Source organism: Mirounga angustirostris, unplaced genomic scaffold, assembly GCF_029215605.1.
Source record: "Mirounga angustirostris isolate CCGP_5_RB_7025 unplaced genomic scaffold, mMirAng1.0.hap1 SCAF_7, whole genome shotgun sequence".
NCBI classification, from domain to species: Eukaryota; Metazoa; Chordata; class Mammalia; order Carnivora; family Phocidae; genus Mirounga; species Mirounga angustirostris.
In genome coordinates, this window is record NW_026991715.1 from 118,049,463 (window position 1) to 118,062,881 (window position 13,419).

Consider the following 13,419-nt stretch of genomic DNA (forward strand, 5'->3'; position numbering starts at 1 on the left):
CCTTTTAGTGCTTGAATAATATTCCATTGTCTGTATGTATCACAGGTGACTTATCCATTCACCAACTAAAAGACATCTTGGTTGCTTCCAGGTTTTGGCAGCTTTGAATAAAGTTGCTATAAACATCCATGTGCAGGTTTTGTGTAAACCTAAGTTTTCAACTCCTTTGGGTGGATACAGAGGAGTGTGACTGCTGTACAGTATGGCAAGAGTATGTTTAGTTTTTGTAAGAAACTGCCAAACTTTGTCTTCTGAGTGGCTGTACCAGTTTGCACTCCCACCTGCAAAGAAGCAGAGCTCCTGTTGCTCCACATATTCACCAACACCTGGTGTCCTCAATGTTCTGGATTTTGGCCACTCCAACAGGTACGTAGTGGTAAGCACCTGTATTTTCATTTAAAAGTGCATCTGAAATGTAACATTTCACAGAATGTACCCCCAAAAGACTAGAAACGTCACGCTTCTGTTTTTAAAAACCTTTTGTGAAACTACTGCCCTAAGTGGATTTTTCCCTGCCAATTACCTACAGCTGGCAAAGATTTTGTGTATGTTGGACACCGAGAATTGAGGACACTGGGAATTTTACATTAATGACATAGGAAGTCAACACAGAAAGCTCACATTAAATCAAACTGAGGGTGGGGGTAAGAGAAATGGGTGAAGGGGATCAAAAGGCACAAACTTCCAGTTACAATTAAGTCATGGGGATATAATGTACAACACGGTGATTATAGTTAATAATACCGTACTACGTATTTGAAAGTTGAGAAGAGAGTGGATCTTCAAAGTCCTCATCACAAGAAAAAAAATGTTTGTGACTATGTGTGGTGACAGATCTTAATTAGACTTATTGTGATCATTTCACGATATATACAAATATCAAATCATTATACTGTACATCTGAAACAAATGTTACATGTCAATTTCACCTCATTTAGAAAAGAAGATCAAACTAGTATGATTTCATTTTTTTTAAAGATTTGTTTATTTATTTGAGAAAGAGAGAGAGCACGTGCATACACACATACAAGTGGGGGGAGGGCCAGAGGGAGAGACTCTTCAAGCAGACACCCTGCTGAGCGCGGAGCCCCACGCAGGGCTCGATCAATCGACCCATGAGATCACGACCTGAGCCAAAACCAAGAGTCAGACTGTTAACCAACTAACCCCCAAACTAGTATGATTTTTAAAAAACTAAGTTTAAAATCTTTCTTGCTCCAAATTTTATCATCTGGGCATCAAGTGCAGCCAAGAATATGCAATTCTCATATTAATTGAAACTCACTTAAATCACCATTCTAAGCTGGTTTTCCCATAAGGATGGACTGCTCCAAAAAGAAACAGGAGAGAATTTGGCTCACAGTGAATTATTCAAACTTTTTCTTAGTTAACTAAGAATGAATCTGGCCATTCACTAGAGAAATCATATCAAATTCTGTGGTGATAATAAAGTAATGACTGCTTTGCAGCTAGAGGGCCTTTTTTTTTTTTTTTTTTTTTGCATATCGAGCTGTGGTGCATTTTAATAAGAAATGATGACTGCATCAGCTTTTACCCATAAAGCAGATCTTTACATTCTGCTCAGGTCTTCCACATTCCAGTAGCTAAGACTTTGTTCTTAAGATCACTGACACAGATACAGACAGACTGACAAACGTATCATCACAATCATGAATTCACTCACTTAAGATTTTGCACACTGATTTCAAAATGAAAAACCTAGAATTTACTAGATTTTCAGTATGTGTGGGGTTCCAGTGGTTTCCCTAAATCACAAAAGCTATGGAGTGTTCATATAGGTAGGAACAGGTCTGCTGTTAACATGAATCATTTTCAATATATACATGACACTGTGTCCACAGCACTGCGCCTGGAAGCACCAGTTTCATTCTCCATTCACGTGTTACCAAAAGTAGCATGTGGCTTCCTAAAGTGTAACGACTGACACTGCCTAAAAAAAAAAAAAAAAAGAGTTTGCTTCCTGACTCATGTTGAAAAAATTCTGAGAAATATTTTAAAACTCCTTCAGTTAATTTCTCAGTTGGTGACTAGCAGGAAAATACATAAAATAAATGCCCTCACTGATTTCTAGATGTAATTTATTAAAAAAGAAACATGTAGATAAATTCCATATTTCCCTCACACAAATTTTTCCAAAAGTATATACTCCATCAGATTGCTCACTAAGAAGCCCTACTGCAGTCAAAGTGACAGAATTTAAGAGGACATAATGAGTACTTCTGCTACACAAAATCATTATCTCTAACCCTTCCTTATGAGGCCGACTTCTAATCCTGTAGCAAAGTGGGCCCTGCTAACTTCAAGGCTTTGATGAAGAATGGTTGAAAGCTCTTATCATAAATGGATTCAACACAAATGATGACAAAGTGAGAGACCCAGAGAAATAAATCCTCATGTAGAAAAGTCAGTCGCATGAAATGTCAAATGCCTTTAACCAAAGCTTTCCTGGTCATAAAGCACGTTCTATAAAAATTACTGAAAGTGAATTCTTCAGGGCTCAATTGTGAATCGGCAATTTCTATTTCTACTATACTGCTGTTTACTCAAAAACTATTTTTAATGAGTAAGACTCAGAGTTTGCCAAAGTGTTTTCCACAAAACAACTTTCTCAAGATGTTCCAGATCTGTAATCAAGTAAGTCTGAGAAACCCTGAATACTTGATTCACCTCTTGGATACGCATAATGTACACTAGTATGTAAAAAGCTCCAAAACGCCAACCATTAGAAATGTTTAATATTTAACTAAGCATTTCCCAGACATATTTGGCCACATACCTAACACCTAATTAAATAGTTTGGGAAATGCTATCCCACAATGTAAAAAAAATATTACTCTCATTTAAGAAATAGTAGGAAATTCTTATCATATTCTAGGCACTCTGCTAGGAAACAGAATTCTAGTCTTTAAACAGAGTACTGATTTTTTTGTGACTTCTTTTTATTTGACTTACATTTTCTCTTTTACACAGCTCTGTCCTTAATAGCATTTTTGCTTGTTTTCCAATTTTGTCTGAACTTTATTCTTCATAGGTGTGAAAGCCTAACAAATATAGTTATATTAGTCTCTGGCTCCATTCTATAGAGTAAATATTCTATAAGTGATTCTTAGATAACAACCTATACATGTTTTTTGGACAAAACCATGATGAAAATCCAAATAACTACAACACTTCTGAGTTGGTTGAGAAATCCTAAGAACACTTTCAGGCCATCAGTATGATCTTTTCAATCTATATTTCAGAATGTTCAGAAAAAAACCATCTTGGGGAAAGTCAGTTAGCAGCTAGCTTTCTGCTCATTTCTGTACAGGGAAAATTGATCTGACTGCACAAAGGTATTCCCTTTTAAATTTAATGTTGTGCTTTGGCATCCTCCATTAATACCAACAAGGTATCAGCCATAAACTGGGATGTCACCAATATGCAAAAGAACTACACCCAAAACTTGTTGTCATTATTCTGTAATGGATTGGGAACAATCTATTTATATTCTTATTCCATCCTCCTCAGATTTCACTGTCTTCTCATTCTCAGTCTGTTCTACTCATGAGCTTACTCTATCCTCTTCTTGAGCATAAATACGTCATAAATGTTCACAGAAATGCCACTAGTGATTAAAGAAAAGATTAAATGAACTGGTATCTGTGATGATAAAAATCATAATCTCGATATCCAAACCTGTGTCATTATGTGACACAGAAACTACCAGTCAATAAACCTTGCACAGCTGTGGATGCTTAATGCACTAAATACAAACCGCCGTTGAATGGAGAGACCCAGGTCAATAAACGGACAGTGGAAGCCTCAGAAGTACATACGACTGGATGGGCAAGGTGGCTCTAGAAAGCCAAGGATGGGGGTTTCAATTTGATAGGGAAGAAACCGTGGTCGCATTTGAAGGCTTCTGAGCAGAAAAATGCTATGGTGAAATTCATAATTAAAAGAGTTCAGGTATCGGGGTGCCTGGGTGGCTCAGTCGTTAAGCATCTGCTTTAGTTCAGCTCAGGTCGTGATTCCAGGTTCCTGGGATCAAGCCCCGCGTCGAGCTCCCTGCTCAGAAGCCTGCTTCTCCCTCTCCCACTCCCCCTGCTTGTGTTCCTCTCTTGCTGTGTCTCTCTGTCAAATAAATAAATAAAATCTTAAAAAAAAAAAAGAGTTCGGGTATCAATGAACTGGATGGGTGAGGAGCTGTTAGGCAAGAATTTTAAAACACTGGGTTAAAGTGACTGACCTAAGTCAAGGTGATCAGGACCTGGGCCAAATGTTGACACTGTGAGGGATGAAGATGCCCACAGTGATTTCAAAGAAAGAGCCACTGAAGCCTCGAAAGAAATGAAGAAGGTGGGATACACGAAACCTGAGACAGATTCCTCCTGAGTGGCTCAGATGATGTGACACCAGGGAAAGGCTGGGAAGGGAAGCTTCGTTTAACGAGGAAGTGATGGGTTGTTCAGATATGCTGGGTTGAAGTGTCCAGCATTTAAGTGAGGCACCTGGACAGAAAACCTAAATTATGTCCCAATGAAATAGGAGTGACAAGCCTTATTAATAAAAGCATATTTCTTATTAGTCTTCCCTGGGGGTACATGGAAAATGGAATTTCAAAAATGTAGCGAGTGAAAAGAGAAAGATGACATGCCAGTAACTTAACCATTCCATACTGAGTCAGTGGCATCTGTCTTAAAGCAAGATTTATCTACTATAGCACAATCTATCCAAAAGCAAATCTGTACAGAGAATTACAAAATATTTTTAGGGCTGATAAATGCTCTCTTGCATGTATTTTTCAAACTGCTGCCGAGAGAAATGATGGGGAATTTAAATGGGTCGGCCCAATATTTGTGTAAGGATTCCACAGCCAACGTACATAATTTTCTCACTATTAATGCTCAGCCCTGGGCTCAGGCATTTCCCTTGCCAGCCAGCAGAATTTTCAGTACGGCCCCTGGCGGGCATCCTACCAAGCAATCCCTCCCCAACCTCAAACATTCCCAGCCATCCTAGTCATGCCAGTTCAACCAATGTCCCTTAAGCCTTACATAAACATCGACTCACACTGCAACATATCCCTACTCTGCTTAATAACTGTAAGCTATTTAAATCACCCAAGCCTCAGTTTCTTTAACTATAAAATGTAAAATAGTTAACAAAATACCTACTTGTCTTTGCCACATAGGATGTGAGGCAGGCAAAAGGCATGCAGAGACCATGCCCAATAATTACAAGTAAGAGTATTATCTTAATCCATGAAATAAATGGACTTTAAATATTTTACTATATAAGTCTCAATAAAGTTATAGTTATGTTAAATTGGTGGTTATTTTAGGTCAGTGGTTTTTAAATTCATTTAACAATGAAATCTTCTTCAAAAAAATTTGTACAGAAAAGAGCCAGAGCAGCTATAATTTACAAAGGGATACGAAAGCTCAGATCTCACTCACTCATTCAGCTTCCTTCAAACTCCCTTCCACCAGGCACCCCAGCTTCCAACGTAGGTTCCCAAGGCTCCAAGGAAAAGACTTTTTTTAAAAAAAAATCATTATTTTGGATAATAATTGATACAGTATAAAATTGAGAAGCAAGTCCCCATTGCCAAGAGGAACATGCTAATTTCTGATTTTAAAAAATGATCATTCTTTTCATTATGACATCTTAAGAAGCACTTGATGGTTTCAAAATTGCATATTTCAAGATTTCTAGAATGAGTATGTAATTCTTTCACAATGAAAACTGATTAATCTTTTTGAGATGCTCTTTTTCTACTTCACCACTCTCTCAATGCCCCCATTCCTGCACCCACATACACTTCTCCTTTCAAAGAAAGTCAAAACAAATGCACTTTAGTAATCAAGTAGATTGCCTCTCTCCATGGCATCCCATGAGCAAGGAATTAAACACTGGGAGCCCAGGTGGATTAGGGCCCTCAGAAAATTTGTTCACCAGAGTGCTACTGATTTTTTAAACTGAATTAAATACTTTTAGAGTCCAAACTCTCTAGGGTGTCACAGTCCCCATTAACTCCCTCATAATGTTGAGCAACTGCATTATCTTTCTGTCTTCTAAAAGCATTTGAGCACACCACAGGGCTTATAACTTGGCTGGGCAACTTCTGGATTCTGAAGAAATTCTATTGCAAGTGACATTACCAGATTTGGGGCTTTTTGAAGTATTTGACTATCTCTATACCTGACCATTTAGTTAGGAAATTGCTTCTCACCTGCCAGAAGACCTTTTAGCATTCGTTTAATAATTGAATCAACACCTACTTATCCAAAAAACACATTGTACTAGGCAGGGAGCTAGGGGCTAGGGAAACTGCAATGAACAGGACAGACCCTGCCTCCAAGAAGCTCAAGGTCAGAGAGATGATCAAGTAAACAGGTGCTAACAATACAATGTGACAACATGGTTTTAGAAATACCTAAAAGGATAATACAGGGAAGGGGATGCCAAGAAAGGCTCCTCCAAGGGGAATTGGCCTTAGCAAAGATCCAACAATGAAGGCTTCCCAGGGTTGAAATGGGGGAGGGTGGGGAGGACAGGGTGTAGATGGGTGTTCTGCAGCATGTGCAAAGGCCGAGGAAAAAGAAGAGATAGCATGTGACTTGAGGGACTGTGGACGCTATTGTTAGTGTTACATGTGATGCTCCAGAACAGTTATGTGAACAGAATATCCTGGGGGGGGGGGGCGGGGCACATACTTCAAAAGATGCCACTCTACCCGTGACCACGTGAAAAAGTGTCCTATTCCTACAATAAAAGGCGTACACCTATAGGGAATTCTGAACATTCTGCCAGATATTAAGTTTCTAATGTATTAATAATTTCTAATATAAAAGTTAGATTTCTTATCATGCAGTCACACTCCTTGATTGGAAAACTCTCAATTTAATAAACATTTCTTTATTCTCATATCCTTCCTAAAGGGAAGACATTGTTATATTCTTGGGTGAAAAAACACTGAGGTCTCAAAAGAGTATAATACAATCCCTGGATGCATATATTTTATATGCATATAGACACATAAAAATTCTGAAAGAATAAATTCTAACACATTAATAGAAATGAAAAAATCATGTGTTCTTATTTTTTTGGCTTATCTCTTTAACAAAAAATTTTTTTACAATAAACACTTTTTATTTGTGTATTTTTAAAACCTCTGTTATATCCTCACAATACACTTTCCTTACTGGAAGCTCACAATCAGGGAATCCAGCAGGGGTCTATGGCCAGGCCCAACGGGCTCACCTCGCTCAGTCCTTGTCTTTGCGGACCACTGGCACCAGAGACTCAACCTGCTCTCCCAGCCCTAGTCACTGTCACTACTCACTTCCTCCCTTCTGTTTCTTCCACCACTAACTGCAAGACTGACTGCAAATGAGATGAAGAACCAGAATCCCAAACCTTTGTGGTCTTAGGGATTTTACTATCAATCAATAAGGGAGAAAGGAGGCAGAAGATCACAAGCATGACAAGTACAGGGAAGGAATGACTTTTGCATAAACTTCCAAATTGTCTACAGTCGAGGCCAGACATCAGCACACCCCTGAAATTGGAAACAGCACTGGGTTGGTGCCCATGGCAGGCCCTGAACCACTGATGGTTTTGAAGTTATTCCAAGAAGTCCAGGAATCAGGGCGCCTGGGTGGCTCAGTTGGTTATGCGACTGCCGGCAGCTCAGATCATGATCCTGACAACCCAGGATCGAGTCCCGCATTGGGCTCCCTGCTCAGCAGGGAGTCTGCTTCACCCTCTGACCCTTCCCCCTCTCATGTGCTCTCTCTCTCTCTCTCTCTCTCATTCTCGCTCTCTCAAATAAATAAAAAAATAAAATCTTAAAAAAAAAAAAAAAAGAAGTCCAGGAATCAGAGGTGTGTTACAAAGACCATTGCTAGAATAAATTAATCTAGCTGTATATATACCACAAATTTTTAAGCATTGCAGATGGATTAATAATCAGATTCATAACATTTAACACCTCTTTCTCATTATTTCTCAGTCGAAAGACACTAAAACTATCACTCTCCTATCAGTATCTGCATGATGCTTTAATGTTCAAGTGTCTCCATGTTCAAAGAGGCTGAGAACACTAGTGTAGAGGAATGAGCACAGGTCTCGAGAGGGTGACAGGACAGGGTGTACACGGTAGCTTCTTCAATGAACTGAGTAAATTTCAGCATCGTTCTTAAGCTCTCTGAGCTCAGTTTGTACGTCCAAAAGTGAGGATATAATGACTACATGAAACTTCTCTTTAGGGAAAACTAACTGAACTCAGTCTCCCAGCTGACCATCCGCTCCCCCCTTATTCCTCACCTAAGGTCCACCAAGACAGCAGAACAGCAAATGTTAACAAGCCCTTCAACCTCCAAATGAAAGGTCAATTTACCAGGCCACTGGCCAGCCCTGACACAATCGCCTCTTGGCATTTCCTCTTATGCACAGAAACATAAAAAAATGTATGTGTAAAAAAAATTCACCAAGTTATTTCTTTTTTTGAATAGTAACACGTAAGGTCAACCTTTGCCTTTAGAACAAAGTGTAACTTGTTCTGAGAGAGTGTGAGAAAGAAAAAATGGTTTACTAAGTTTTATCTACAACCTGAATTGAAAATTATCCTTAAATATGTTCTCAGTGGTTTATATGAAACGATAGTTAAATATAATTCAAGATAATCCCGTACTATCTCTCTTTAAGATTCCCACCTCCTTTAATGGTGAAGTAAGTCTAGTTTACCGGAAATGACACTATTAATGGACTATTATAAGTTAATAAGCACTTTCAATAAAAACAGCAGGATTTTTTAAAATTTTAAATGCCCAATTTTAAATGCCACAATGAGAAATATATAATAAATATCAGATTCTAATATAGTTAATGAAAACAATGCATTTTTATCTTCAGGAAAAAAAGTCTTCTCTGCCATTAGCTATAAATGCATAAAGGGATTATCATTAAAGGGATTATTATCATTATTATACTAAAACAACCTATATATCATTTTGTAGAACAAGCTTTTAGGGAGACAAAGCAATCACAGAACAGTCCGTTAAAGTCTTCTTTAGTAGATATACAAGTCCCAGGTATTTAAATCAGAGACAAAAGAAAATACTATCCCTTAATAGGATTACATAGAAAATGAAACATCTCTTACTTTAAGAGCAACCACGGTGCTTGTTCCTACAGTGAAAACCGATGTTATCTGAATCAGTTAATTATTCATCCCAACCCCCCGGCCTTACTCCTGAGGCATTCATACCTTCTCCACCTCTTGCTGTGTTAACACCAGTTCAATAATTTGCTGATAAAGAATCTTACTGCCGCATCTAACAGATCTTAGAGATTAAGTGTGTGGCTCACTCCCTCATTGTACAGATAAGTAAACTGAGCCCAAAAGAACTCAAGTATCTTATTGAAAATAAGCTAGTTAGTTGAAAAACCTACCCAGAGCGTTCTCCAGGCCACACCTCTCACTGGGTAAACCACAGTAACTGTTAAGCCGACTACTCAAGCAGCTACCACAGTAACTGTTAAGCCGACTACTCAAGCAGCTATCTACCTGATTGCATGGAGAATGTTTTCAATGGGCCGCATGGCATATTTTAACTGTTAAAATAATCCAAAAGGATATTAGTCATACACCAACCTCCTTTGGATAGTAAGTGTAGGAGCAGCATTAATTTAGCTGAATCTCCTCTAAGTTACTCTTTTTATTCATAACTACAAGGATGATAGTACCACAGTAAATTACGAAGTACTGTAATTTTATTCTTTCCCAATAAGTATATGTTATATGTGCTATGTTCTCAACTAGTAAATCAAATCAATATACCAATCCTGAGGCTTAGGCTGTACATATGGGAAATGTGAGAACTGTTTTAATTAAAGCTTTTTTGAGATATAGATTGCAGCACAGATCCCAAGCATTTTAAAGATTCACATTAATTCCAATCTCTTAAAAAATGTATTTACAGAGGAAAGCTTCTTTTGCAATTTATATGTTCATAAATGTTTCCATTAAGCTAAGCGATATTTTGGAATGTGGTCAAATGATATTAAATGTCAAGTCCTAACAGCAAGGATAAATCTCTAACAGTTCTCGTATGCGGCCACCGCTCTTTTAAACCAGTGTCCCCAAAGGGCTAAAAGGGAGAAAATCCTAACTTAACAAGTGAAGACGGCAAGGCATATTTTAAAAGCTACCTTTCATTTTCTCTCTACTTCCTAAATACAAAATTGGATTTGGACTTCTTTCACACTGTTAACAATTTGGTATTAATATATGCATCTGTCATACCTCCCCCTCAAGAGAGAAGTTACACACTCCAGCTACATATAACTTCCAAATCCTTTCCAAAACTAAATGCGAAAACCAAAATACCGCTCCTTAAAAAAAAAAAAAAAAGGTATGGAGAATTGGCAGACTGCATATTTATATCAACCTTCAGAAAACATGGAAACACGCAGCCCCAACTCACCAGGAAAATTATTACTTGTGTTCAAACTAGTTTGTGACATCTTCTATCTTTTATGCATTTCACTTCATACCCAGTTCTGCACCCGCTTGAATCTATCAACCCCCAAACGTCTCAAGAGCAAGCTACCACAGTGTAACAGCTTTAACAGGAACCGTGCAAGAGTTCTGCTCATGGCCTGTGGCGTGATCTCAGAAACACTTGAAGCAAACATATTTATGTCCCCTCTTATTTAAAACGGGGGGACCTCGAGCCTGGGATGTGGCGAAAGCACAGCAACAAGAGAAAAAAAAATACCCAAACACGGAACATGCTAAGAACAAAGGAAACACAAGCCTGTGAACAGGAAATGAAGCAACTCTATACACACAAATACCTTTTGGGGCCGCCAACGTAGGTGAAAGTAAAGGTGGAATCTGAGTATCTGAAATCTGAAACGGAAAAGTCCTGTTAAAAGCTACCCCTCGAGTGGGTTTTTCACCTTGGTCATGACTTGGGCCCCCTACTTAGTGGAACCAAGGGAAGGCCTGGCGGGCTGGAGAACCGCGAGGTCCCCTCTCCGCGCCACGCAGGAGGGGATGCTGCGCACCCCGGGCCGGGTGCCGCGGGAGGCCGCCCCCCGCAACAAGTGCCGGGTGCCAAGGCAACGGCGGGAATTTCCCGGTCGGGGTGGCCGGAAGCGGCCCCCGCCGAGCTCGCGGCTGAGAAAGCAAAATCCGATCCTTCTCCCCGGGGAGCAAAATGGACGAAAGGCGACCCCCAGGCATGGGAGCAGGGCGCCTCGGGAACCCCGGGAATCCCTGGTCTTTCCGGGGCAACGCACTGCCAGTCGGAGGGGACTAACGCGAGCTGAAGGCGCGGAGATCCGGCCAGCGCTGCCCCCCGCCCCGGCCCCCGGGGGCATCGGCGCCGGGCGCAGCCGGCCAGCGCAGCGTAGCGCAGCGCAGCGGGCTCCATTGCCGGCCGCCGCCGCTCAGCCCATTGCGCAAACCCGCAGGTCCTCCCCGCCCGGCTCGGCCGCAGCTGCTGAAAGCCCGGAGGCGGGCTGGGACGCTCGGGGCATCCACAGGGGGATAAAAAGAGCACGCACGGCACCTCCGCCTAGACCCCTGCCCGGGCCACCGTGGTTCGGCCCCCAGAGCTGGTGGCCGCCCCAGACTGGTGGGGGGGGGAGGGGAGTAGGGGAGAGGCTGGCGCCCCCTCCCCCTTTTGGCTCCCGCTCCCGCTGCAGCAGCTGTTGCCAAATGAACCCCGGAATGGGGACGTGCAACCCACCCCCAGCCCGAGCCACACACGTCGCGGTCAGAGACCTGGGAAGGGGGGCGGCGGGCGGTCAGGGGAAGCTGGCGCTGGGTGCGAGGCTCCGGAAAGGCGAGAACTCACCTGCAAACAGGCAGTCCTTCTCGGCTCTGGACTTCTGGATCACGACGTCGATATCCTTCTGAATTCGCTCTTGCCTTGAACACATCCCCATTAAATAAATCCCTGGAAAAGAAGCAGCCGCTATTTCCACCCCACCCCACCCCCCTCGCACGCTTCCAGCTTTCGTAAATATTCAGTTAAAAATGAAACCTCTGGCCGAGGCAGGGGCTGAAGGCGAAGTGGTTTCGGAAGTGATCCTGGGTGAAAGAGGAGGAGGTGGTGGAGGAGGAGGAGGGGGGGGAGGTCGGCTTTGCATTCCCAGATGTGACCGCCCAGCTGCTGCTCGCCACTGCTGGATTCCAGTTTCCTCCCCTCCTGACAATGGATGGTGATGACACCGAGTCTCACTTTCTCCCTCCCCCGCCCCGACCAACGGCCGTGGGGGGCCAAGGGTGCTGGAGACGGCCGGAGAGCGATCACCGGCGGGGCGGCGGGCGCCGGCGAGGGGCGAGCCCCGCTCCGCCTCACGCGCGCACACCCCTCGCGGCCCGCACGCCGGCCTTCCACACCCGCGCACACTCGCGCCCGCGGGCGGCGGCGGCCGTGCGGAGGCTGCTGCAGCGCCGCCCGCTGCAGACCCTCCCGCGCCCAGTCACCGGGTCCCGGCCGCCGGGGTGTGAATAGTATCCGCCATCCCGGGCGCAGGCTGGGCGTCCCCGCCCCGGCCGCCGCTCGCGCCAGGGGCTGAGTGGGAATGTAGGTAGTGAAGACTCCCCGGGGCTCCCAGCCTGCCCCCCGCTTCCACCACTTTTATGAATTCGACTCCACTTTCGGAAGGGATTATGAGTCATATGGAAAACCCAAACCAGAGTGGCTGGGAGCGGGGGAAGGGAAAAGAAAAATCTTTAAAAATTGAAAATAAATAAAACGAATAAATCTTTCCTTGTTGCCACATCAGGCAAGGTGGAAAAAGCCTTGAAATGACTCCAGACAGACATCCTCCCGTGCCCTCAACTGCCACAGTCTTTTTCTCCCAGGTGGAAGTAGTTTAGTCCCTTCGGGACACCTGGTAGGAAATGCAGCCCCTTTCCAGGGACCTCCTCTTACTTCCAAAGACTCACCAGTTCTTCCCTCCTAGGTATTTCCGTCCATAAAAAATTGGCAGAATCAAGGAGCCCGTGCCAGGGTCTCCCTAGAAGATGGAGATCTGTTTGGCTTGTTTTAAAAAGCCGCTCCTTTGCCAGTCAGTCAAGGGGAAGCTCCGACGATCCTGCTGTCTAGAAGTGAGGTAGCGCTCTGATCCTCACTTCCTGTTCTGCCTAAGGACACCTCAGGGCTGAGGTACCCGTCCTGCCTCTATATTGCCATATGCCCGAGGACAGGCCTCCAATGGCACTTCTCTTGTTGTTTTTTCCTCCACTGAGGAGGCATCCCTGAGCAGACCATGGCTCATCTGGTTCTGAGTTCCCAGTGCCTGGTGCAGTGCCTGAAAAATAGCAGGCAGGTCTGAATGTTGGCTGAATGCACGAATGGTGGTGCCTTGCAGCTTCATTTCTGTATGCCT

The 13,419-nt window shown here is 42.9% G+C and overlaps 1 protein-coding gene across 2 annotated transcripts in view; it reads right to left on the bottom strand.

Moving 5' to 3' along the window:
* Window positions 1-12,627, bottom strand: part of PARP8 (poly(ADP-ribose) polymerase family member 8) — a 173,220-nt gene extending 160,593 nt beyond the window's left edge. The window contains exons 1-3 of one of the 2 annotated variants that reach the window (XR_010413283.1): window positions 12,066-12,627; window positions 11,877-11,978; window positions 10,870-10,924 (exon numbers count right to left, since the gene is read on the bottom strand). Coding sequence is in view for 1 of the 2 variants with exons in the window: in XM_064596707.1 (XP_064452777.1) it covers window positions 10,870-10,924; window positions 11,877-11,978; window positions 12,066-12,171 (263 nt within the window). In the remaining variant the exon portion in view is untranslated. The remainder of the gene's footprint in view (window positions 1-10,869; window positions 10,925-11,876; window positions 11,979-12,065) is intronic. The other variant, XM_064596707.1, reaches the window with a different exon arrangement.
* Between the last annotated feature and the right edge of the window lie 792 nt (window positions 12,628-13,419).